The sequence below is a fragment of the Oncorhynchus nerka genome, linkage group LG20 (assembly GCF_034236695.1).
Source record: "Oncorhynchus nerka isolate Pitt River linkage group LG20, Oner_Uvic_2.0, whole genome shotgun sequence".
Taxonomy (NCBI): Eukaryota; Metazoa; Chordata; class Actinopteri; order Salmoniformes; family Salmonidae; genus Oncorhynchus; species Oncorhynchus nerka.
In genome coordinates, this window is record NC_088415.1 from 7,020,184 (window position 1) to 7,047,556 (window position 27,373).

Here is a 27,373-nt window from a genome sequence, read left to right on the forward strand (position 1 = left end):
ACCTGCATAACACCTCCAGGACACCTACACCACCCGATGTCACAGAACGGCCAAAAAGATCATCAAGGACATCAACCACCCGAGGCACTTCCTGTTCAACCTGCTATCATCCAGAAGGCGAGGTCAGTACAGGTGCATCAAAGCTGGGACCGAGAGACTGAAAAACAGCTTCTATCTCAAGGCCATCAGACTGTTAAACAGCCACCACTAGGACATTAGAGGCTGCTGCCTATAGGCATAGACTAGGAATCACTGTCCACTTTAAGGAATGGAACACTAGTCACTTTAATAATGTTTACATATCTGGCATTACTCATCTCATGTGTATATACTGTTTTCTATACTATTCTACAGTATCTCATTCACTTAATAATGTTAACATATCTGGCATTACTCATCTCATGTGTATATACTGTTTTCTATACTATTCTACAGTATCTCATTCACTTAATAATGTTTACATATCTTACATTACTCATCTCATATGTATATCCTGTATTCTATACTAATCTACTGTATCTTAGTCCGTTCCACCCTGACATTGCTCGTCCATATGTGTATAGTCTTAATTAATTCCTACTTAGATTTGTGTGTATTGTGTGTATTTTGTGTAATTTGTTCGATATTCCTTGTTAGATATTACTGTCAGAGCTAGAAGCACAAGCATTTCACTACACCCGCAAATACATCTGCTAATCACCTGTATGTGACCAATAGAATTTGATTTGATTTGATATAATGGACTTGTGTTGGTGTGGTGGCATAGGAGAACACGCTGGGAAAAAAATGTGTCTGCACACATACAGGGAGACACACACAAACACGTACATGCACGCACACGCACCCACACAGTGAGGCAGAGGGAAGCCTTATCAAACGATGTAATTAGCATTCAGACGTCAGTAGCCCTGTCGTTGTCATGACAAAGACGCTCACGATAATGTAATGACACCGTTTTGATTCGCCAAGACATGGACGGTGGGTGAACGGCCTCGTCTACTTGAAAACCTGGTTAATTTGGGCTCAAACAGCCAGCAGCTCTTGAAAAGGCCCTGCATACAATTTGCATTTATGAATTGAATTTGAAGACAAGAGCCAATAACGTACTGAGGAAGAGATGTGTTACCTGAATCAGCTCAGACAGAACAACACTAATGAACAACTCTGTGTTTTCCCCGGCATTACAGAGCACAGGGCCGTGTTCAGTGGGGCACACTGTAGTCAAAGCTTCTGTAACAGGGAATTAAAAATGGGTGTTCTTATTGGACATATTCTGGTAGTACATCCTCGTTTCACTCTGTTTCAAAACGTTTCTTCCTTTTCAACATAACCCATCTCTTTCCTGTCAGTCTGGGACATAGTATGCTAGCTACAGCATGGTGATGTATATTAATGGGACATAGCATGCTAGCTACATCATGGTGATGTATATTTATGGGACATAGCATGCTAGCTACATCATGGTGATGTATATTCATGGGACATAGCATGCTAGCTACAGCATGGTGATGTATATTAATGGGACATAGCATGCTAGCTACATCATGGTGATGTATATTAATGGGACATAGCATGCTAGCTACATCATGGTGATGTATATTAATGGGACATATCATGCTAGCTACAGCATGATGATGAATATTCATGGCACATAGCATGCTAGCTACAGCATGATGATGTATATTAATGGGACATAGCATGCTAGCTACAGCATGATGATGTATATTAATGGGACATAGCATGCTAGCTACAGCATGATGATGTATATTAATGGGACATAGCATGCTAGCTACATCATGATGGGGCCACATCCTCGGATGGGGCCACAGTGTCTCCTGACCCCTCCTGTCTCAGCCTCCAGTATTTATGCTGCAGTAGTTTATGTGTCGGGGGGCTGGGGTCAGTTTGTTATATCTGGAGTACTTCTCCTGTCCTATTCGGTGTCCTGTGTGAATCTAAGTGTGCGTTCTCTAATTCTCTCCTTCTCTCTTTCTTTCTCTCTCTCGGAGGACCTGAGCCCTAGGACCATGCCCCAGGACCACCTGCCATGATGACTCCTTGCTGTCCCCAGTCCACCTGGCCATGCTGCTGTTCCAGTTTCAACTGACCTGAGCCCTAGGACCATGCCCCAGGACTACCTGACATGATGACTCCTTGCTGTCCCCAGTCCACCTGGCCATGCTGCTGTTCCAGTTTCAACTTCCACCTGACTGTGCTGCTGCTCCAGTTTCAACTGTTCTGCCTTATTATTATTCGACCATGCTGGTCATTTATGAACATTTGAACATCTTGGCCATGTTCTGTTATAATCTCCACCCGGCACAGCCAGAAGAGGACTGGCCACCCCACATAGCCTGGTTCCTCTCTAGGTTTCTTCCTAGGTTTTGGCCTTTCTAGGGAGTTTTTCCTAGCCACCGTGCTTCTACACTTGCATTGCTTGCTGTTTGGGGTTTTAGGCTGGGTTTCTGTACAGCACTTTGAGATATCAGCTGATGTACGAAGGGCTATATAAATCAATTTGATTTGATTTTGATTTGATGATGATGAATATTCATGAGACATAGCGGGCTAGCTACATCATGATGATGTATATTCATGGGACATAGCATGCTAGCTACAGCATGATGATGAATATTCATGGGACATAGCATGCTAGCTACATCATGATGATGAATATTCATGGGACATAGCGGGCTAGCTACATCATGATGATGTATATTCATGGGACATAGCATGCTAGCTACAGCATGATGATGAATATTCATGGGACATAGCATGCTAGCTACAGCATGATGATGTATATTAATGGGACATAGCGTGCTAGCTACAGCATGATGATGTGTATTAATGGGACATAGCGTGCTAGCTACAGCATGATGATGAATATTCATGGCACATAGCATGCTAGCTACAGCATGATGATGTATATTCATGAACCTGGGCTAGCAGGTGGAGACAGGTGGTTCTCTAATGAGCTGTCCTAATGACTGGCTGTGTTCACCTACTATACAGTGCATTCACTATGACAGGGAACATTACCACGAAGAACGACACCACCTGGTAGAAGCAGGTCGTATGGTGCAGTATACAGACCTCAATATGTCTCTTTTTTTCAGTGTGCAAGTCTTTGAAAGTATATATTTTCTTTTATCTACGATTATGAATCCATGATAAAACAGTAGTTCCATTACACTATTGTATAATAGCTCATCTCTTAGTGACTGGCTTCCTAAAACAGGTAGGAAATAGGAATGCATGGCTTAACAAAGGGGAAGTCTTCCTCATTCACCTACTGTACAAATAACTGAATCAAGCATCAAGCGAACAACAATAAAGGTGAACCACAATGAAGTTTTATTATGCTATTCCGCTCTATTGCTATCTCATTATGACTAAATAAATAATCTGACCTAGCAGTCTGCCTACTTGAGAGTGTAAAATAAGTCACACTCATGTTATAAGCTACATTTCCTGGTTCCCACTCACAGGCCCACTCAGTCTGGTCTCTGGGCTGTAGTGTGATGTTTGTTTATAACATGGCTGTTCTTCTTCAGTATGAATCACTGGTTCTGACTATTCATGACCAGAGAGGTACCTAACGGCTCGATTCAATCCGCTGTAGCACAATTTACATTTGTTACTATGTTTGGTCAACTCTGGATCTGGTGTCCATGTTGTTGTTTGGCCAACTCTGAATCTGGTGACCATGTTGTTGTTTGTCCAACTCTGGATCTGGTGACCATGTTGTTGTTTGTCTAACTCTGGATCTGGTGACCATGTTGTTGTTTGTCCAACTCTGAATCTGGTGACCATGTTGTTGTATCTGGCCAACTCTGAATCTGGTGACCATGTTGTTGTTTGTCCAACTCTGAATCTGGTGTCCATGTTGTTGTTTGGCCAACTCTGAATCTGGTGTCCATGTTGTTGTATCTGGCCAACTCTGAATCTGGTGACCATGTTGTTGTATCTGGCCAACTCTGAATCTGGTGTCCATGTTGTTGTTTGGCCAACTCTGAATCTGGTGACCATGTTGTTGTATTTGACCAAATCTGGCCAACTCTGAATCTGGTGTCCATGTTGTTGTTTGTCCAACTCTGAATCTGGTATCCATGTTGTTGTTTGTCCAACTCTGAATCTGGTGTCCATGTTGTTGTTTGGCCAACTCTGAATCTGGTAACCATGTTGTTGTTTGGCCAACTCTGAATCTGGTGACCATGTTGTTGTTTGTCCAACTCTGAATCTGGTGACCATGTTGTTGTATCTGGCCAACTCTGAATCTGGTGTCCATGTTGTTGTTTGGCCAACTCTGAATCTGGTGACCATGTTGTTGTGTTTGGCCAACTCTGAATCTGGTGACCATGTTGTTGTGTTTGGCCAACTCTGAATCTGGTGTCCATGTTGTTGTTTGTCCAACTCTGAATCTGGTGACCATGTTGTTGTTTGTCCAACTCTGAATCTGGTGACCATGTTGTTGTTTGGCCAACTCTGAATCTGGTGTCCATGTTGTTGTTTGGCCAACTCTGAATCTGGTATCCATGTTGTTGTATCTGGCCAACTCTGAATCTGGTATCCATGTTGTTGTTGTTTGTCCAACTCTGAATCTGGTATCCATGTTGTTGTTTGGCCAACTCTGAATCTGGTGTCCATGTTGTTGTTTGGCCAACTCTGAATCTGGTGACTATGTTGTTGTGTTTGGCCAACTCTGAATCTGGTGTCCATGTTGTTGTTTGTCCAACTCTGAATCTGGTGACCATGTTGTTGTTTGTCCAACTCTGAATCTGGTGACCATGTTGTTGTGTTTGGCCAACACTGAATCTGGTGACCATGTTGTTGTGTTTGGCCAACTCTGAATCTGGTATCCATGTTGTTGTTTGGCCAACACTGAATCTGGTGTCCATGTTGTTGTGTTTGGTCAACTCTGAATCTGGTATCCATGTTGTTGTTTGTCCAACTCTGAATCTGGTGTCCATGTTGTTGTTTGGCCAACTCTGAATCTGGTATCCATGTTGTTGTATCTGGCCAACTCTGAATCTGGTGACCATGTTGTTGTGTTTGGCCAACTCTGAATCTGGTGACCATGTTGTTGTATCTGGCCAACTCTGAATCTGGTGTCCATGTTGTTGTTTGGCCAACTCTGAATCTGGTGTCCATGTTGTTGTGTCTGGCCAACTCTGAATCTGGTGACCATGTTGTTGTATCTGGCCTGTCTGTCTGTCTGTGGGGGTGGAGAGGTATATGCATAGAAATATAATTATTAGAACAGACATTCCCATCCAAGTCATTGTTCTGTGATGGGTGGCCCGGTGGCCATAATGAATGTACCCATGCCAGGAAGTAATATAAAGTCATTCTATTTCTATGTGTATAGCTACCGTATGTACGTTCTGTATGTATTAAAGTCTACAGAAGACTCACGCTAGTCTACTCCTATTAGTAAATAGAAATATGAGTCAGTCTACAAGGTTCATGCTCATGACTTGACTATATATATATATATATATATATGTACGAACTATGTTCTTTTCCAAACTTTATTCATCTCAATCTTTTTTTCATCTCAATGTTTAAAATGGCTCACAATCTCATATTTTCTGTCCTCCACCAATCAATGTCTTCCTGAGTACTGCTACCGTCCAACATGATATCCACCGTTACTGTGCCACAGGAAGGAATAGTGTCCTCTTACACTCCACTGGGCACAGACGTCAATTCCACGTCTAGTCCACATTGGTTCAAAGTCATTTCATTGAAATGACGCGTAAACAACGTTGATTCAACCAGTGTGTGCCCAGTGGGACTCCTCTGTCAGGCTTTCACAGTATGTATATTTTAAGTGCTACAGATCAAATGCTGGGGAAAGGTCCTGTTTATTGTCAGTTGTCCTTGTTAATACCAAGGCAATGTGTTTGACACTCCCCTGAAGCTTCTGATTGGTCGATTTAGTGAACTGTGATTGGCTTTCTGTCCAAGGAAGTAGTCACAGTTTCATCCAATCACACCACGTACATCCCTGATCCATCCAATCATGTCACGGTGTACATCCCATATCGACGGTCCGTACCATCTCAGACCACTATGGGGGTGTCAGAGAAGACAGAACTAATAGACTCAGCCACAGACTTCTTCCTCCTTCCCTTCCCCAGTAACCCTCCCTCCTCATCCATCTCTCCCTGGTCCCCCTCCCCATCGTTGGGGTTCACCTTCCCGTTCAGCCCCTGTCCCAGCTCCTTGGGGTCGATGAAGGCCACGTGCCTTGGGTCAGTGTTGTTGACCAGGTCCTCATGGCTGGGTGTGGCGCTGAGCATGGAGGAGTGGATGGAGTCCTCGTGGTTCTTCTTGGGGCAGCAGAAGCATCGGCAGGGGGTCAGGTACAGGTAGATGAGCACTAGGACCACGCTGGTCAGGCAGCCCACCAGGGTGGTGTAGGCCGTGTTCAGGGATTCGCCGTTGCCGTTCTCCGTGAAGTTATGCACCTTTGGGAATCGATAGGAATGGAGTTAATTTGAATTGAATTGTTATTTACATTTTTTGTCATTTTTCACTAATCCAGAGTGAATTGAATTGGTTTGAGCAGAATTGAATTGGTTTGAGCTGAATTGAATTGGTTTGAGCTGAATTGAATTGGTTTGAGCTGAATTGAATTGAATTGGTTTGAGCTGAATTATCCCCCAAGGGGAAATTAAGATGTCACAGGATCATTGGACATTACAACACACAACACGTATACATTATGAAACAGTATCCAACATACCTTGAGCAGCACGTAGAGCGTCTCGTTGAGGGCTTCGCTCACAGCGTAGCATGTGTACGTCCCCGAGTCCTCCGACTTCACCGGGCCGATCTGGAGACTACCGTCAGGAAGCACCTTGGCTGTCTGGTTAAGGCCTTCCATCACCACTACATCGCCAGGCATCACCCAGGTCTTAGACAGATCTCTGTGTTTAGTATCACAGCGCAAGATCAGCGTCTGTTCCAGCCAAGCTTCCTCGTCCGCCTCGTAGAACGTACTACAGTTCATGTAGTCTCTGTTCAGGTCGAAGACCCCCACCCTGCTTTTCTGGGACCCGGGGAGATAGCAGCTGTACTCATCTTTAAAGTCCAGGGCTGAGTTGAGCCGGCGGATGTGCCAGTGGGCCAGGAGACTATATAGGCTACAGTCACAGACCAGAGGGTTGTTGTGGAAGTAGAGGCCGTTCTTTATCCAGGCAGGCAGCACCTGCAGCTCCTCGATGGGGGGGACCTAATAACACAGACATTATGAGAAACAATCATAATAATAACACAGACATTATGAGAAACAATTACTCTAGCAGGCAGCATGTTCCCCAACATCTTGAATAGACTGTTCTCTCTAGGAGGCAGCATGTTCCCCAACATCTTGAATAGACTGTTCTCTCTAGGAGGCAGCATGTTCCCCAACATCTTGAATAGACTGTTCTCTCTAGGAGGCAGCATGTTCCCCAACATCTTGAATAGACTGTTCTCTCTAGGAGGCAGCATGTTCCCCAACATCTTGATTAGACTGTTCTCTCTAGGAGGCAGCATGTTCCCCAACATCTTGAATAGACTGTCTAGGAGGCAGCATGTTCCCCAACATCTTGAATAGACTGTTCTCTCTAGGAGGCAGCATGTTCCCCAACATCTTGAATAGACTGCAGCATGTTCCCCAACATCTTGAATAGACTGTTCTCTCTAGGAGGCAGCATGTTCCCCAACATCTTGAATAGACTGTTCTCTCTAGGAGGCAGCATGTTCCCCAACATCTTGAATAGACTGTTCTCTCTAGGAGGCAGCATGTTCCCCAACATCTTGAATAGACTGTTCTCTCTAGCAGGCAGCACCTGCAGCTCCTCAATGGGTGGAACCTATATTAGATTAAAATGTTTATGTCCTCAATGAGTAAATTAATTTTGAAGCAATAACATATAAAAACTCAATGAACATACAAAGTAATTGATAAAAACACCACTTACAATGTAAAAACATTATATGATGCACCGTCACTAAACATTAGATTAAATTGTGCAAAAAATACAGGTAAAAGATGCTATGCACATGGGTCTTTCTATAAATAATGGGGCCAAATGTGTGACATTGGGATCAAATTTTCAAAATGGTTTGAAACCAAAAATAATGCAGTTCCACATACAGTGCCTTGCGAAAGTATTCGGCCCCCTTGAACTTTGCGACCTTTTGCCACATTTCAGGCTTCAAACATAAAGATATAAAACTGTATTTTTTTTTGTGAAGAATCAACAACAAGTGGGACACAATCATGAAGTGGAACGACATTTATTAGATATTTCAAACTTTTTTAACAAATCAAAAACTGAAAAATCTGGCGTGCAAAATTATTCAGCCCCTTTACTTTCAGTGCAGCAAACTCTCTCCAGAAGTTCAGTGAGGATCTCTGAATGATCTAATGTTGACTTAAATGACTAATGATGATAAATACAATCCACCTGTGTGTAATCAAGTCTCCGTATAAATGCACCTGCACTGTGATAGTCTCAGAGGTCCGTTAAAAGCGCAGAGAGCATCATGAAGAACAAGGAACACACCAGGCAGGTCCGAGATACTGTTGTGAAGAAGTTTAAAGCCGGATTTGGATACAAAAAGATTCCCCAAGCTTTAAACATCCCAAGGAGCACTGTGCAAGCGATAATATTGAAATGGAAGGAGTATCAGACCACTGCAAATCTACCAAGACCTGGCCGTCCCTCTAAACTTTCAGCTCATACAAGGAGAAGACTGATCAGAGATGCAGCCAAGAGGCCCATGATCACTCTGGGTGAACTGCAGAGATCTACAGCTGAGGTGGGAGACTCTGTCCATAGGACAACAATCAGTCGTATATTGCACAAATCTGACCTTTATGGAAAAGTGGCAAGAAGAAAGCCATTTCTTAAAGATATCCATAAAAAGTGTCGTTTAAAGTTCGCCACAAGCCACCTGGGAGACACATCAAACATGTGGAAGAAGGTGCTCTGGTCAGATGAAACCAAAATTGAATTTTCTGGCAACAATGCAAAACGTGATGTTTGGCGTAAAAGCAACACAGCTCATCACCCTGAACACCCTATCCCCACTGTCAAACATGGTGGTGGCAGCATCATGGTTTGGGCCTGCTTTTCTTCAGCAGGGACAGGGAAGATGGTTAAAATTGATGGGAAGATGGATGGAGCCAAATACAGGACCATTCTGGAAGAAAACCTGATGGAGTCTGCAAAAGACCTGAGACTGGGACGGAGATTTGTCTTCCAACAAGACAATGATCCAAAACATAAAGCAAAATCTACAATGGAATGGTTAAAAAATAAACATATCCAGGTGTTAGAATGGCCAAGTCAAAGTCCAGACCTGAATCCAATCGAGAATCTATGGAAAGAACTGAAAACTGCTGTTCACAAATGCTCTCCATCCAACCTCACTGAGCTCGAGCTGTTTTGCAAGGAGGACTGGGAAAACATTTCAGTCTCTCGATGTGCAAAACTGATAGAGACATACCCCAAGCGACTTACAGCTGTAATCGCAGCAAAAGATGGCGCTACAAAGTATTAACTTAAGGGGGCTGAATAATTTTGCACGCCCAATTTTTCAGTTTTGGATTTGTTAAAAAAGTTTGAAATATCCAATAAAGGTCCTTCCACTTCATGATTGTGTCCCACTTGTTGTTGATTCTTCACAAAAAAATACAGTTTTATATCTTTATGTTTGAAGCCTGAAATGTGGCAAAAGGTAGCAAAGTTCAAGGGGGCCCAATACTTTTGCAAGGCACTGTATGTACTTAGAGGAATTTAATATGCAAATTGGCACATAACTCCACCTATACAAAAACATTGGCCTAGGATTATACACACATACAATTATCTGTTAAGGTGCCTCAGTTGAGCACTGAATTTTAAACACAGATTCAACCACAAAGACCTAGGTTTTCCAATGCCTCGCAAAGAAGGGCACCTATTGGTAGATGGGTAACAATATAAAAAGCAAATACTAAATATCCCTTTGAGCATGGTAAAGTTATTAATTACACTTTGGATGGTGTATTAACACACCCAGTCACTACAAACATACAGGCGTCCTTCCTAACTCAGTTGCCAGAGAAGAAGGGATTTCATCATGAGGTCAGTGGTGACTTTAAAACAGTTACAGAGTTTAATGGCTGTGATAGAGGAGAAAACTGAGGATGGATCAACAACATTGTAGTTACTCCACAATACTAACCTAAATGACCGAGTGAAAAGAAGGAGGCCTGTACAGAATAAAAATATTCCAAAACATGCATCCTGTTTGCAGCAAGGAACTAAAGTAATACTGCAAAAATGTGAGAAAGCAATTCACTTTTTGTCTTGAATACAAAGTGTTATGTTTGGGGCATGTCCAACACAACACATTGCTGAGTACCACTCTCCATATTTTCTAGCACAATGTTGGCTGCATCATGTTAAGGGTATGCTTGTAATCACTAAAGACTGGGGAGTTTTTCAGGATAAAAAATAAATGGAATGGAGATAAGCAGGAAAAATCCTAGAGGAAAACCTGGTTCAGTCTGCTCAGATGAATTCACTTTTCAGGAGGACAATAACTTAAAACAGAAGGCCATATCTACACTGGAGTTGCTTACCAGGAAGACAACGAATGTTCCTGAGTGGCCGAGTTACAGTTTTGACTTAAATCTGCTTGAAAACCTATGGCAAGACCTGAAAATGGTTGTCTAGCAATGAACCAATTTGACAGAGTTTCAAGAATTTTGAAAAGAATAGTGGGCAAATATTGCACAATCCAGGTGTGGAAAGCTCTTAGAGAATTACCCAGAAACACTCACAGCTGTAATCACTGTCAAATGTGCTTCTAGAAAGTGTTGATTCAGGGGTGTGAATACCTATGTAAATTAGATATTTCTATATTTCATTTTCAATAAATTTGCAAATATTTCTAAAAAAATGTTTTCACTTTGTCATTATGGGGTATTGTGTGTAGGTAGATGGGTGAGAAAACAAATCTATTTAATCCATTTTGAATTCACAACACAACAAAATGTGGAATAAGTCAACGGGTAGGGATATTTTCTGAAGGCCCTGTACATCCTTTAAGTTTAGGTTCATACAGACATTAGCAAGTCAAATGCAAGGACCTGTAGGGACATTTTAAGCACTTAGAACCTAATATAAACTGAACAAAAAAAAGAAACGCAACAAGAAACAATTCCAAAGATTTTACTGAGTTACAGTTCATAGAGGGAAATCAGTCAATTTAAATAAATGCATTAGGCCCACATGACTGGGCAGGGGCGCCGCCATGGGCGGGCCTGGGAGGGCATACCACTTGGGAGCCAGGTCCACCCACTAGGGAGCCAGGCCCAGCCAATCAGAATGAGTTTTTCCCTGCAAAGGGGCTTTATTAGAGACAGAAATAGTCCTCAGCAACCCCTCTGCCCCTCCTAGCAGTTCCTGGAGAAGTGACTTTGCCAAAAATGTCCAAAATGGCCCACCCGGTCAAGGAAATGCTCCTTGAGTGAAAGTCTATGAGAAACAGTGACACACTTAGAACGACCTAAAATTATCAAAGAACATATCGGTATATATTTTGTGTAGTTACCCATTAAATCAAGTGCACATGCACCTACTTTTATGTTTACCTTTATTTAAGTAGGCAAGTCCATCTTGTCCTGACAAAATATCCCGTTTACTACGGGATACGTTATTTTTCCAAAAATGAAAATACTACCCCCTAGTCACAAAAGGTTAAGAACAAATTCTTATTTTCAATGATGGCCTAGGAACAGTGGGTTAACTGCCGTGTTCAGGGGCAGAACGACAGATTTGTACCTTGTCAGTTCGGGGATTCAAAACGTGCAACTTTTGAGTTACTCGTCCAACGGTCTAACCACTACTCCCCTGCCGCCCCATGTCTTCAGCGGGCATTGCGTATACTCACTTCTTAATCCCCACCATGAGTATCAAAGTAGTATAGTGCAAATCAAATCTAAATTATTTATATAGCCTTTCGTACATCAGCCTAAAACCCCTAAAACCCCAAAGCAAGCAATGCAGGTGTAGAAGCACGGTAACCATTATCCTCGTAACCATTAACCTGTGGCGGTATATGCTGTACCTTACCAATTGATCAAGCTGATGGAACAGATCTGAATGTTTAGTTTAAAATGTTCATCACATTTCAGGGCACCGCGGTAAAGACTTTATGCAAATGTTCCAAAAATGCAATTAGCGGGAAAACACCTTTCTAAAATGGGCCTCACACCTGAGGGGCGGTTTCATGGACAGAGATAGAAATATCAGTTAGAAATTTTGAAAGAGGTGAAATTAAAGATGCCACAACAATCATTGGTTACTAAGGTAATGGTTACAAGGGTAATGGTTACAGGATAATGGTGACTGGGATAATGGTTACTGGGATAATGGTTATGCGGATAATGGTTATGGGGAGAATGGTTACGGGGATAATGGTTACGAGGATAATGGGCACAAGGATAATGGGTACATGGATAATGGCTATGGGGATAATGGTTACGGGGACAATGGTTACGGGGATAATGGTTACTAGGATAATAGTTACTATGATAATGGTTACATGGATAATGGTTACAGGGATAATGGATACAGGGATAATGGCTAAATGGATAATGGTTACATGGATAATGGTTACGGGGATAATGGTTACTAGGATAATGGTTACTGGGATAATGGTTACGGGGATAATGTCTTTAACGGCTGCTAGACAATGAAAGAAAGAGAACCAACGGGAGATAGCATATGAGAAAGTCTTCACATGAGATGAGAGTTAGCTAAACAAATGGATTGAGGCAAATAATCATGATATCATTCTGCCAGGTAGACATACTGCAGGCTACTTTGTAGTTAACATTTAATAGAGAAGGTTTTTGTGAAAGCCATTTCCATTAGAACGTTATTTTGGTGAATTTATTCATACTATTTCATCCTTCCACAATATATAGTCCCGAAACAAATCTAGGGTTGGTACCCAAGCCGGCTGGTCGTTCGTTCTATTGGTTCGGTTGCCAGAGATGCGACCCAGTCGTTCAGTCGTTTTGTTCTGTATCTATATGGACCCAGTCGTTCGTTTTAAATATTCCTTTGCCATACTGGCTGGCAACATTCTTATCCCTTGCTTGCTAGCTAGCCAATTACGGCTAACTTACAGTCACATCAAACAGTGCAGACAATAACAACAGTAGCTTCATTTGTTTAAGCTGTTTTCTAGTGACATTTATTTGGATACATCCATAACAATGAGCTAATAAGGTGTGATTTAACCTGGCATAGAAAATGTGCTCTCTCCTCAGGACACTGTTGTTCAGAGGAGCTGGCCAACAACACAGAAAACACAATCACTTCAAACTGAAGCTGGAAAGACTGCAAACTAGCTGCACTTCGTTTCATTTTACCTTTTTTTCAATTGACATTTTTTTGTATGTATCCATAAAAATAATGCCTGCTGATTCATGATTACTACCGGCTGAGTAAAACTGTCTGCCTGTCTGTCTCGTCCCGACTCCCGACAAGTTCATTACTATGGGACAGCTGGAGAATTTGAATACAGAAACAATGTTTCAAATGTCGGAGAGACAGACATGTTTATACAAATCTCCGCTGTTGAAAACTAAATGTTAGTCTAAATGAAATGTGAGATAATGTCTAGATCCTTTTTATAGTGGAGATCAAGGTTATAAATTGCCTGGCTGGGCTGATGAGACAGTGGATTACGCAGTCAGATGGAACAGAATAAATTGGCATTTTAAACTTCATAGATTTAGCCGGTGGTAACTTGTGGAATAGACACCGACTGGGAATGCGCTTTTAACCAATCAGCATTCAGGATTAGACCCTGCCTTTGTGTAAATAGACTACTTCAAGCCCCTTGGAATTGTTTTAAATTGCAGGTGTAACATGGAACCCAGATGTATTTGTCATTTCATTACCAGATCATATTGTGTATAAATTCACTAGGATATGTAATTTGTTGTCATTATACTTAGAATAATAAATAAGAATAGGGTTTGGTGTTGCGCGATAATATATCCTGCACAATTACGCACAGTAGACTCTGTGTCTAAATGAAACATATAACATATGAAAACATGAGCTCATTACCTTAATGCTTTCTCTGTTAAACCTCACAAGACCCTGCTGTAAATCAAGCAGACAACAACAGATGATCCACCTCAATTTGTTGGAAATATTAGATCCAATGTGAATACAGTCACAACTGTCTTCACCGGTGAAAGGAATGAGACACCAACATTCTGAAACACCTTTTTCCCCCCCTCAGCATGTGGGTTGTAGTGGAAATGGTTTGTCACTTGACTGTCATTCAGAGAATTCCTTCCTGGATCAGATGTTGATGTGGTGAAAATATCACGGCATTATTAAACACGCTCAACACCAACAAATATTATATATAAATGATTGAAGAACTGGGTAAATAACAGTATCGATTTAAGGTTTTAAATTTCACGGTTAAGGTGACATTTTTGGTTAGAAGCATTCGATTTTGCAATCACATACGTTTTGGGGGATTTGTGTGCCCATGAAAAAACTCTGTTCACCTGTTCACATGAGACATGAAATGTTAAGTAGTTACACTGCATTTCTGAGATCTCTGTACAAAAAAAACTGTCAGACAGATAGATCCAGGATTCAATGTCTAATTTAACTGATTAATGCTGATTATACTTACATAAATGCAAGGACAGAAAGTTAGGTTTTAATGTCCCACGATTTTGGACAAATCCGTCAAGACACCAACCATGAGAAAGTGTTAAACACAGGTTTTAAATCAATTTGTGAATTGTATTGAATATAGCTATGCTCCCAACTTATATCTTAATGTAATGACATGACAAAAATTGGCAGATTATTAGCAATGAATTACAAACAGCTGTAACAAGTTGTCTAGTGTAGGAAATCCTCACCTTAGTTTATAGAAAGACCCACTTACACTTCACATTATTATTTAATATAGATGTATGAACCTTGATCCTGTTGGAGGAGATGTCCATCAGGCTGAGTTTCTCCAGGCGGGTCTTGTCCTTGACCAGTTCCAGGGGGAAGCGTGAGATCATGTTCTGGGACAGGTAGAGTTTCTGCAGGCTGTGGAGACCCTGGAAGGCTGAGCGGTCAATCTGAGATATACGGTTGTTGTACAGCAACAGCACCTGCAAATAATATGGAAATATGGATTTTGTCATTATGGAAATTGTACATTTTATCAAATAATTCAGCTGGTACTACAGTACCAGTCAAAAAGTTTGGACGCACCTACTCATTCAAGGGTTTTTCTTTCTTTTTACTATTATCTACATCGTAGAATAATAGTGAAGACACCACAACTATGAAATAACATACGGAATCACGTAGTAACCAAAAAAGTGTTAAACAAATCAAGTAGCCACCCTTTGCCTTGATGATAGCTTTGCACACTCTTGGCATTATTTCAACCAGCTTCATGTGGAATGGTTTTCCAACAGTCTTGAAGGAGTTCCCACATATGCTGAGCACTTGTTGGCTGCTTTTCCTTTCCTCTGTGGTCCAACTCATCCCTAACCATTTCAACTGGGTTGAGGTCGGGTGATTGTGGAGGCCAGGTCATCTGATGCAGCACTCCATCACTCTCCTTGGTCAAATAGCCATTACACAGCCTGGATGTGTGTTTTGGGTCATTGTCCTGTTGAAAAACAAATGATAGTCCCACTAAACGCAAACCAGATGAGATGGCGTATCGCTGCATAATGTTGTTTTAGCCATGCTGGTGCCTTGAATTCTAACTAAATCACAGTGACACCAGCAAAGCGCCCCCACACCATCACACCTCCTCCACCATGCTTCACGGTGGGAACCACACATCTGGAGATCATCCATTTACCTACTCTGTGTCTGACAGAGACATCACACCTCCTCCTCCATGCTTCATGGTGGGAACCACACATCTGGAGATCATCCATTTACCTACTCTGTGTCTGACAGAGACATCACACCTCCTCCACCATGCTTCACGGTGGGAACCACACATCCATTTACCTACTCTGTGTCTGACAGACATCACACCTCCTCCTCCATGCTTCACGGTGGGAACCACACATCTGGAGATCATCCATTTACCTACTCTGTGTCTGACATGCTTCACGGTGGGACCACACATCTGGAGATCATCCATTTACCTACTCTGTGTCTGACAGAGACTCCTCCACCATGCTTCACGGTGGGAACCACACATCTGGAGATCATCCATTTACCTACTCTGTGTCTGACAGAGACATCACACCTCCTCCACCATGCTTCACGGTGGGAACCACATCTGGAGATCATCCATTTACCTACTCTGTGTCTGACAGAGACATCACACCTCCTCCTCCATGCTTCACGGTGGGAACCACACATCTGGAGATCATCCATTTGCCTACTCTGTGTCTGACAGAGAAATCACACCTCCTCCACCATGCTTCACGGTGGGAACCACACATCTGGAGATCATCCATTTACCTACTCTGTGTCTGACAGAGACATCACACCTCCTCCACCATGCTTCACGGTGGGAACCACACATCTGGAGATCATCCATTTACCACACATCTCACACCTCATCTCCAGCTTCACGGTGGGAACCACACATCATTTGCCTACTCTGTGTCTGACAGAGACATCACACCTCCTCCACCATGCTTCACAGTGGGAACCACACATCTGGAGATCAACCATTTACCTACTCTGTGTCTGACAGAGACATCACACCTCCTCCACCATGCTTCACGGTGGGAACCACCATCCATTTACCTACTCTGTGTCTGACAGAGACATCACACCTCCTCCTCCATGCTTCACAGTGGGAACCACACATCTGGAGATCATCCATTTACCTACTCTGTGTCTGACAGAGACATCACACCTCCTCCACCATGCTTCACGGTGGGAACCACACATCCATTTACCTACTCTGTGTCTGACAGAGACATCACACCTCCTCCTCCATGCTTCACGGTGGGAACCACACATCCATTTAACTCTGTGTCTGACAGAGACATCACACCTCCTCCTCCACACATCTGGAGATCATCCATTTGCCTACTCTGTGTCTGACAGAGACATCACACCTCCTCCACCATGCTTCACAGTGGGAACCACACATCTGGAGATCAACCATTTACCTACTCTGTGTCTGACAGAGACATCACACCTCCTCCACCATGCTTCACGGTGGGAACCACACATCCATTTACCTACTCTGTGTCTGACAGAGACATCACACCTCCTCCTCCATGCTTCACAGTGGAAACCACACATCTGGAGATCATCCATTTACCTACTCTGTGTCTGACAGAGACATCACACCTCCTCCACCATGCTTCACGGTGGGAACCACACATCTGGAGATCATCCATTTACCTACTCTGCGTCTGACAGAGACATCACACCTCCTCCACCATGCTTCACGGTGGGAACCACACATCTGGAGATCATCCATTTACCTACTCTGTGTCTGACAGAGACATCACACCTCCTCCACCATGCTTCACGGTGGGAACCACACATCCATTTACCTACTCTGTGTCTGACAGAGACATCACACCTCCTCCTCCATGCTTCACGGTGGGAACCACACATCTGGAGATCATCCATTTGCCTACTCTGTGTCTGACAGAGAAATCACACCTCCTCCACCATGCTTCACGGTGGGAACCACACATCTGGAGATCATCCATTTACCTACTCTGTGTCTGACAGAGACATCACACCTCCTCCTCCATGCTTCACGGTGGGAACCACACATCTGGAGATCATCCATTTACCTACTCTGTGTCTGACAGAGACATCACACCTCCTCCACCATGCTTCACGGTGGGAACCACACATCTGGAGATCATCCATTTACCTACTCTGCGTCTGACAGACATCACACCTCCTCCACCATGCTTCACGGTGGGAACCACACATCTGGAGATCATCCATTTACCTACTCTGTGTCTGACAGAGACATCACACTTCCTCCACCATGCTTCACGGTGGGAACCACACATCCATTTACCTACTCTGTGTCTGACAGAGACATCACACCTCCTCCTCCATGCTTCACGGTGGGAACCACACATCTGGAGATCATCCATTTGCCTACTCTGTGTCTGACAGAGACATCACACCTCCTCCACCATGCTTCACGGTGGGAACCACACATCTGGAGATCATCCATTTACCTACTCTGTGTCTGACAGAGACATCACACCTCCTCCACCATGCTTCACGGTGGGAACCACACATCTGGAGATCATCCATTTACCTACTCTGCGTCTTACAACCAAAAATCTCAAAGTTGAACTCTTCAGAGTGTTTCTTGACCCAAGCAAATCTCTTCTTATTATTGGTGTCCTTTAGTAGTGATTTATTTACAACAATTATAATTTATCTTCTGCAGCAGAGGTAACTCTGGGTCTTCCTTTCCTGTGGCTGTCCTCATGAGCGCTTGATCATTTTTGTGACTGAGCTTGAAGAAATGTTAAAAGTTCATGAAATTCTCTGCATTGACTGACCTTCATGTCTTAAAGTAATGACAGACTGTCGTTTCTCTTTGTTTATTTGAGCTGTTCTTGCCATAAAATTGACTTTGGTTTTTTACCAAATAGGGCTGTCATCTGTATACCACCTCTACCTTGTCACAACACAACTGATTGGCTCAAACGCATTAAGAAGGAAATAACTTACACAAATGAACTTTTAACAAGGCACACCTGTTAATTTAAATGCATTCCAGGTGACTACCTCATGAAACTGGCTGAGAGTGTCAAGAGTGTGCAATGCTGTCATGAAGGCAAAGGGTGGCTATTTTAAAGAATCTCAAGAATAAAATATATTTGGATTTGTTTAACACTTTTTTGGTTACCACATGATTCCATATGTGTTATTTCATAGTTTTGATGTCTTCACTATTATTCTACAATGTAGAATCCTTGAATGAGTAACGTGTCCAAACTACTGTTTGTAAAAGTCAGAATTGTAAAAACAACTATCTCTCTCTCTCTCTCTCTCTCTCTCTGTCTCTTTATCGCGCTCTCTCTATCTCTCTCTCTCTCTCTCTCTCTCTGTCTCTCTATCTCTCTCTCTTTCTCTCTCTATCTCTCTCACACTCTATCTCTCTCTATCTCTCACACTATCTACCTCTCTTTGTCTCTCTCTCTATCTACCTCTCTTTGTCTCTCTCTCTATCTACCTCTCTTTGTCTCTCTCTCTATCTACCTCTCTTTGTCTCTCTATTCCTCTCTGTCTATCTTCTCTCTCATTGTCTGTTGTCTCCCCGTCTCTGTCTCTCTCTCTCTCTGTCTGACTCTCTATCTTTCTTTCACTGTCTCGTCTCAGTCAGTCTGTCTGTCGCTCTCTCTCTCTCTGTTTCTCCTTCTCTCTCTGTCTCTCAATTCAAACGGCTTTATTGGCATGGGAAACCTGGGAAACCTGGGAAACCTGGGAAACATGGGAAACCTGGGAAACCTGGGAAACCTGGGAAACATGGGAAACATGGGAAACCTGGGAAACATGGGAAACATGGGAAACCTGGGAAACATGGGAAACATGGGAAACATGGGAAACCTGGGAAACCTGGGAAACATGGGAAACATGGGAAACCTGGGAAACATGGGAAACATGGGAAACCTGGGAAACATGGGAAACATGGGAAACCTGGGAAACCTGGGAAACCTGGGAAACATGGGAAACCTGGGAAACATGGGAAACCTGGGAAACATGGGAAACATGGGAAACATGGGAAACATGGGAAACATGGGGAAACATTGCCAAAGCAAGTGAAGCAAAAAAGAAAAGCAACGAAAAAACAAAAACAAAGACAACAACATTAACAGTAAACATTATACACACAAATAGTTCCAAGAGAATAGCAACGTTAAAAATAATAAATTATACTTTTTTCTATTAGCAGTTTAAAATGCTACATAAGAGATGTACAGTGGTGTGACAATGTGCTAATAGTAGAATGTAAGAATGACAGGGGGGGGGGGGGGGCGGGGGGGATAAATATAGGTTATATTACATTGGTGTTTCTGACTCACTGGTTGACCTTTTGTTGTGGAAGCAAGTCACACATTTTGCTGCTGGGATTGTACATTGCTGTATTTCACCTAACAGATATGGAAGTTTGTCAGAATGTGATTTGTGTTCGAAATTCTTTGTTGGTCTGTGTAATCTGAGGGAAATATGTGTCTCTAATTATGATCATATATTTGGCAGAAGGTTAGGAGGTTATCTCTCTCTCTCTCTCTCTCTCACCTCCAGCTGCCCCAACGGTTCGAAGATGAACTCGTCCAGCTGTCGCAGGTCGTTGGAGGACAGGTCCAGGTAGCGCAGGTGTTTGACGTAGACAAAGGCCTCGGAGGAGAGGAAGTGAAGGCCGTTGTGACTGAGTAGGAGGTTGTGGAGTTTGATGAGTTTCACCGTGGTCCACTCAGCCCTCAGCCGGGAGACGTCGTTGTAGCTGAGGTCCAGGACGGCCGTGTAGAGAGGCAGGCCAGTGGGCACCATGGTCAGGTTCATCTTGGAACAGCTCACGATGTTACTGGCACAGATGCAGGTCTTGTGGCAGTTGAGGGTTGAGGCTACTGCCCCAGACGGGTACCAGAGGAGGGCCAGGGAGAGGTACAAGGCCCATTGAACCTGGACCCTCCTCAGGCTGGGAGAGGGAGAGGGAGAGGGAGAGGGAGAGGCAGAGGCAGATGGAGAGGGCTCTGGCAGGGCGTCTGCTCTGTGTGGAGGCAACATGCTAGTTGTTGGTGTGTTGTTGTTATTTAAGGAGCAGAACTTCCTGTATTATGGTTCTCTTCCTACACAGCATGGAGCAGCAGCTGGTGGAATCCCTGGCATTGCTTAATTGAGGTCTGAAAGAAAAGCAAACCAACTATTGTTGTTGTAAACAGAGACGGCTGTATCAATGCATTCACATTTTAAAGGTCCAATAGAGCCATATAATATTAACATATAATCATTTCTGGGTAACAATTAAGGACCTTACTGTGATTGTTTTCAATTCAAATGGTGTGAAAAATAAACAAAAATAGCTTCTTAGCAAAGAGCAATTTCTCAAACTAGAATTTTATTAGGACTGTCTGGAGAAGAAAACGGGGAATTAGCTGTTATGGGCAGAGAGGTGTGTAACACTATTTTGTATTGGTCTATTAACTAATTTACTGCCAGGCAGGTCAAATCTCCATCCCACCAAAACAGGCTGAAATCTCAGGTGGTCTTTTCAAACAGCTATTACACTAAAAATGACATTATCATCATTTTCAACGTCAGTTGCCTTTAAAGGGGCAATCTGCAGTTGCTTCATCCATTCTTTGCTTCTGAATGAATTAAATGTACCCATTGATTCTTGAAGAATATAACTTATGTCTCGTGAGCTTAGTTCAACTGTCATACGCCCCATCAGAACCTAAAATATAAGCTTTTTTTCACTCCAATGTTTGTAAACAAAACAAATGTAAACAAAACACTGTATAGTCTAAAAACATGGTTGAAACTATAGTGTTGATATCATGGATGGTCAGTCCTTGTATACGTAGCGCTGTCTATCCGTTTGAGAGTGGTTCCATTTCTCCAGCCCCAATCCCTCAGCTTTTTTACCCGAAACAAGGGGGAGGAAAAACGTTTTGTTTCAAATGCTGATTGACGCTTTAACAAATCGTTTGTTAGTAATTGTATTAGTTTCTACATGCACAGTGCTGGTGAATTCAATGTTGCATTGCTCCATTCCATTTGATCCAAAACACAGCAATGGATCAATTCATAGAAATGTTGATAAATTATAAATGATGTATCCTACCTTCACGTCAGATCAGATTAAACCATTTTCTGAAATTAAATCCATCCGCTACCAAATCGGACACGTCTGTTTATAATTTGCACCTCGTTTTAGTCCCTTACAGTAATAGTCTATCCAATGTAAAGACAAGAAGTGGGATGCAGGGCGAAAAGAAGAGAGCGCTGGAGAAATCCTTCCTTTCTCCCAGATCCTGACAACACACTGCTCCGCGCCGCATCCAAAACTCGGTATAAAATTACGCAAGGATAAGATTATGTAGAAATGTAAGAACACATGTCCTTGTTGGAACGGTGGCACTCACCCAACCTGAATTAATGACAGAGATCAATTCAACGCCAGGTATTCTGATGATGTATTATGTTCCCGAGGACAAGTGGTCTGGTCAGCCAAGCGACGGCCTTCGATTCCTTACGTCTTCTGCAGCAAACCAGTGCGTTTTCTCTTCATGAGTCGCATTGTCAGCAGCATCTCTGCGAGCTGAGGTGGTGAATCATGGGAGCGCATGAGCAGTCTTGTCTTGCCAGAAGAAATTGTTCGTGTTTTTTTCTTATTCATAATACTCCAGTCTGTGTAGTGTCACTGCTGCCCACAGCAACTGGCCGACTTTTGTAGACGTGTTTTTTTCTTCTTCCAATACTAGACCAACAATGACTGGTGGCCAACACTCACACTGCGATACTAGTGGTACCCACTCCATAAAATCCATATTTTAACCTACGTATTGTGATCATCGGTTGTTTGATCTATAACCTGTTAGCTCATATGCCCCGCGACCGTGATACATTGGCCTAAAGGCCGAGACAATAAGAAGACACCGTGGCAGAATAAATTCAACCACACCTTTGTTTCATCACAAAACCGGATAGCAACCTCTGTCCAGTGAAGTCCACAAAGCATTTCACATGTACAGTAACATACAGTACATGACCTACAGCCTGGTCAAGCAAGTTAATGTTTCCGATATTTTAGGACCGCTAATCAACTATTGATTTAGAACCACAGAGAGTTACCGCAAGTCACAAAGAAACCCGGAGCTGCCTCCACTATTCCAGCAGCATTTCAACTTTAAACATTTCAATATCATCAAATCACCTCTGCTTAGTCTAATACAGGGACAACTAAAATATACCCCAAACTATTTAGTCCAATAAGATAAATATGATGTGGCTGTCCATGGTTCTGATTTCTGTGTGCGCGTGTGTGTTCACGTGTTTTGTGTGTGCACGTGTTTGTGCAAGTAGAAAAAACATGTTGACTCACTGTACTTCTGGAGAAACACCAATGCCTTCCTTCTCTCTTTCAAGTTGATGAAATGGTCTATCACTCTGTCATATAGTACATGCTTTTATTTTGTTGTTGTCCTTGGCTATTTGGCTAAAATGCTTGCTCGCTAGTCTAACTTCCATTCATGGGCAACTTTAGCTAGTTAACTTTAGCTAGTTAACATTATCCTTCTACATCTAGCTACATATTGAACTAACATGCTCTCAACAATGTATGAATGAATGGTTGGATCAGAATCACTGCTATAACCATTGGCCAGAACGGGGAAATAAAACCACAAGTCCACATCCCTATCTCCATCCATGGCTAATTTAGGAAAAGGTCCCATTTTGTCTAGCAAGCCACCAGAGAACAACACCACAACGAGATGCAACATGTCTGCTCTCAATGGGATTTGATAGGAGTGAAGCCAAATCCAAGATGGCTTCCCTTCACACCTTTTTTTTTTTTTTGGTGTGCCAGAACCATTCACAGTTGAGCTGAACTCAAGTTAAGCTCAACGCTGATTGGCAAATGTTTCACACTTTCTTTGTCAATGGAGGCCAGATGGTCGCTGGCTGCCCTTGACTTCAGCGCTACAGGCGGCAACAATGTCATACTCTTTATGACCAGACAGAATCAGATAGATGGTCTACTCATAGAGAGACAGAGGCGCACTGTTTAACTCGCTCGGATGCTTTCTCCTATGAAATACATTCAGCCTCTTGCGAATTGAAAGAAAATTATGAAATACAGAGAGAATAAGATATATATATATTATTTATTTTGGGTGGGGGGGGGGGGGCTTCCCATGGCAACCATGAATACACTCCACTGGTTACCAGACAAGCTACTCTAGTACTAGGCTACAATGACTTACTACTGTATCCTAACCTCACACAGACAAAGAAGACGCTCTGTCTGGACTTCCTGTCCAGTTCTAAAGAATGAGCGTTAAAGTCACTGATCAGTTCCCTTCCCATAACATGTCCTCCCTGGCCAGGATACACTAGTAGAAATGTCTTCTTTTCTCAAGATTCATGGGTGCAGAATGAGATGCATATTCTCCACATGGAAGAAATTAAATTAAATCACTCATTCAATGCAAAAGTCTATACCCTCAGCTCAGTCTATGCAATAGTCTATACCCTCAGCTCAGTCTATACAATAGTCTAAACCCTCAGCTCAGTATATGCAATAGTCTATACCCTCAGCTCAGTATATGCAATAGTCTATACCCTCAGCTCAGTTTACACAATAGTCTATACCCTCAGCTCAGTCCATACAATAGTCTATACCCTCAGCTCAGTCCATACAATAGTCTATACCCTCAGCTCAGTCCATACAATAGTCTATACCCTCAGTTCATTCTATACCCTCAGCTCAGTCTATGCAATAGTCTATACCCTCAGCTCAGTCTATGCAATAGTCTATACCCTCAGCTCAGTCCATACAATAGTCTATACCCTCAGCTCAGTCCATACAATAGTCTATACCCTCAGCTCAGTCCATACAATAGTCTATACCCTCAGTTCATTCTATACCCTCAGTTCAGTATATGCAATAGTCTATACCCTCAGCTCAGTATATGCAATAGTCTATACCCTCAGCTCAGTCTATGCAATAGTCTATACCCTCAGCTCAGTCCATACAATAGTCTATACCCTCAGCTCAGTCTATACCCTCAGCTTAGTCTATTCAATAGTCTATACCCTCAGCTCAGTCTATACCCTCAGCTTAGTCTATTCAATAGCCTATACCCTCAGCTCAGTCTATACCCTCAGATCAGTTTATACCCTCCTCTCAGTCTATGCAATAGTATATACCCTCAGCTCAGTCTATGCAATAGTCTATACCCTCAGCTCAGTATATACAATAGTCTATGCCTTCAGCTCAGTCTATACAATAGTCTATACCCTCAGCTCAGTCCATACAATAGTCTATACCCTCAGCTCAGTATATGCAATAGTCTATACCCTCAGCTCAGTATATGCAATAGTCTATACCCTCAGCTCAGTTTACACAATAGTCTATACCCTCAGCCTAGTCTATGCAATAGTCTATACCCTCAGCTCAGTATATACAATAGTCTACGCCTTCAGCTCAGTCTATATAATAGTCTATACCCTCAGCTCAGTATATGCAATAGTCTATACCCTCAGCTCAGTCTATGCAATAGTCTATACCCTCAGCTCAATATATGCAATAGTCTATACCCTCAGCTCAGTCTATGCAATAGTCTATACCCTCAGCTCAGTATATACAATAGTCTACGCCTTCAGCTCAGTCTATGCAATAGTCTATACCCTCAGCTCAGTCTATGCAATAGTCTATACCCTCAGCTCAGTCTATGCAATAGTCTATACCCTCAGCTCAGTCCATACAATAGTCTATACCCTCAGCTCAGTCCATACAATAGTCTATACCCTCAGCTCAGTCCATACAATAGTCTATACCCTCAGTTCATTCTATACCCTCAGCTCAGTCTATGCAATAGTCTATACCCTCAGCTCAGTCTATGCAATAGTCTATACCCTCAGCTCAGTCCATACAATAGTCTATACCCTCAGCTCAGTCCATACAATAGTCTATACCCTCAGTTCATTCTATACCCTCAGTTCAGTATATGCAATAGTCTATACCCTCAGCTCAGTATATGCAATAGTCTATACCCTCAGCTCAGTCTATGCAATAGTCTATACCCTCAGCTCAGTCCATACAATAGTCTATACCCTCAGCTCAGTCTATACCCTCAGCTTAGTCTATTCAATAGTCTATACCCTCAGCTCAGTCTATACCCTCAGCTTAGTCTATTCAATAGCCTAGTTGCACCCCTTCTGAAAAAACCTACACTCGATCCCTCCGATGTCAACAACTACAGACCAGTATCCCTTCTTTCTTTTCTCTCCAAAACTCTTGAACGTGCCGTCCTTGGCCAGCTCTCCCGCTATCTCTCTCAGAATGACCTTCTTGATCCAAATCAGTCAGGTTTCAAGACTAGTCATTCAACTGAGACTGCTCTTCTCTGTATCACGGAGGCGCTCCGCACTGCTAAAGCTAACTCTCTCTCCTCTGCTCTCATCCTTCTAGACCTATCGGCTGCCTTCGATACTGTGAACCATCAGATCCTCCTCTCCACCCTCTCCGAGTTGGGCATCTCCGGCGCGGCCCACGCTTGGATTGCGTCCTACCTGACAGGTCGCTCCTACCAGGTGGCGTGGCGAGAATCCATCTCCACACCACGTGCTCTCACCACTGGTGTCCCCCAGGGCTCTGTTCTAGGCCCTCTCCTATTCTCGCTATACACCAAGTCACTTGGCTCTGTCATAACCTCACATGGTCTCTCCTATCATTGCTATGCAGACGACACACAATTAATCTTCTCCTTTCCCCCTTCTGATGACCAGGTGGCGAATCGCATCTCTGCATGTCTGGCAGACATATCCGTGTGGATGACGGATCACCACCTCAAGCTGAACCTCGGCAAGACGGAGCTGCTCTTCCTCCCGTGGAAGGACTGCCCGTTCCATGATCTCGCCATCACGGTTGACAACTCCATTGTGTCCTCCTCCCAGAGCGCTAAGAACCTTGGCGTGATCCTGACAACACCCTGTCGTTCTCAACTAACATCAAGGCGGTGGCCCGTTCCTGTAGGTTCATGCTCTACAACATCCGCAGAGTACGACCCTGCCTCACACAGGAAGCGGCGCAGGTCCTAATCCAGGCACTTGTCATCTCCCGTCTGGATTACTGCAACTCGCTGTTGGCTGGGCTCCCTGCCTGTGCCATTAAACCCCTACAACTCATCCAGAACGCCGCAGCCCGTCTGGTGTTCAACCTTCCCAAGTTCTCTCACGTCACCCCGCTCCTCCGCTCCCTCCACTGGCTTCCAGTTGAAGCTCGCATCCGCTACAAGACCATGGTGCTTGCCTACGGAGCTGTGAGGGGAACGGCACCTCAGTACCTCCAGGCTCTGATCAGGCCCTACACCCAAACAAGGGCACTGCGTTCATCCACCTCTGGCCTGCTCGCCTCCCTACCACTGAGGAAGTACAGTTCCCGCTCAGCCCAGTCAAAACTGTTCGCTGCTCTGGCCCCCCAATGGTGGAACAAACTCCCTCACGACGCCAGGACAGCGGAGTCAATCACCACCTTCCGGAGACACCTGAAACCCCACCTCTTTAAGGAATACCTAGGATAGGATAAAGTAATCCCTCTCACCCCCCCCCCTGAAAAGATTTAGATGCACTACTGT

At 43.3% G+C, this 27,373-nt stretch overlaps 1 protein-coding gene across 1 annotated transcript; it reads right to left on the reverse strand.

Annotated features, from left to right (window-relative positions):
* Window positions 1-3,331: 3,331 nt before the first annotated feature.
* amigo1 (adhesion molecule with Ig-like domain 1) lies at window positions 3,332-21,047 on the reverse strand. The gene is made up of 4 exons (XM_029649548.2): window positions 20,307-21,047; window positions 15,017-15,199; window positions 6,752-7,240; window positions 3,332-6,473 (listed from the first exon to the last, which is right to left on the reverse strand). Exons 1-4 carry the CDS (start codon window positions 20,793-20,795, stop codon window positions 6,066-6,068), a joined length of 1,569 nt encoding a protein of 522 aa, XP_029505408.2. The 5' UTR covers window positions 20,796-21,047; the 3' UTR covers window positions 3,332-6,065.
* Between the last annotated feature and the right edge of the window lie 6,326 nt (window positions 21,048-27,373).

Coding starts and splice junctions, on each gene's coding strand:
- amigo1 (XM_029649548.2), bottom strand. CDS start 20,795: ATGTTGCCTCCACACAGAGCAGACGCCCTGCCAGAGCCCTCTCCATCT. Junction 15,200..20,306: donor AACCGTTGGGGCAGCTGGAG/GTGAGAGAGAGA, acceptor TATTATTTGCAG/GTGCTGTTGCTGTACAACAA. Junction 6,474..6,751: donor CGCTCTACGTGCTGCTCAAG/GTATGTTGGATA, acceptor CGATTCCCAAAG/GTGCATAACTTCACGGAGAA.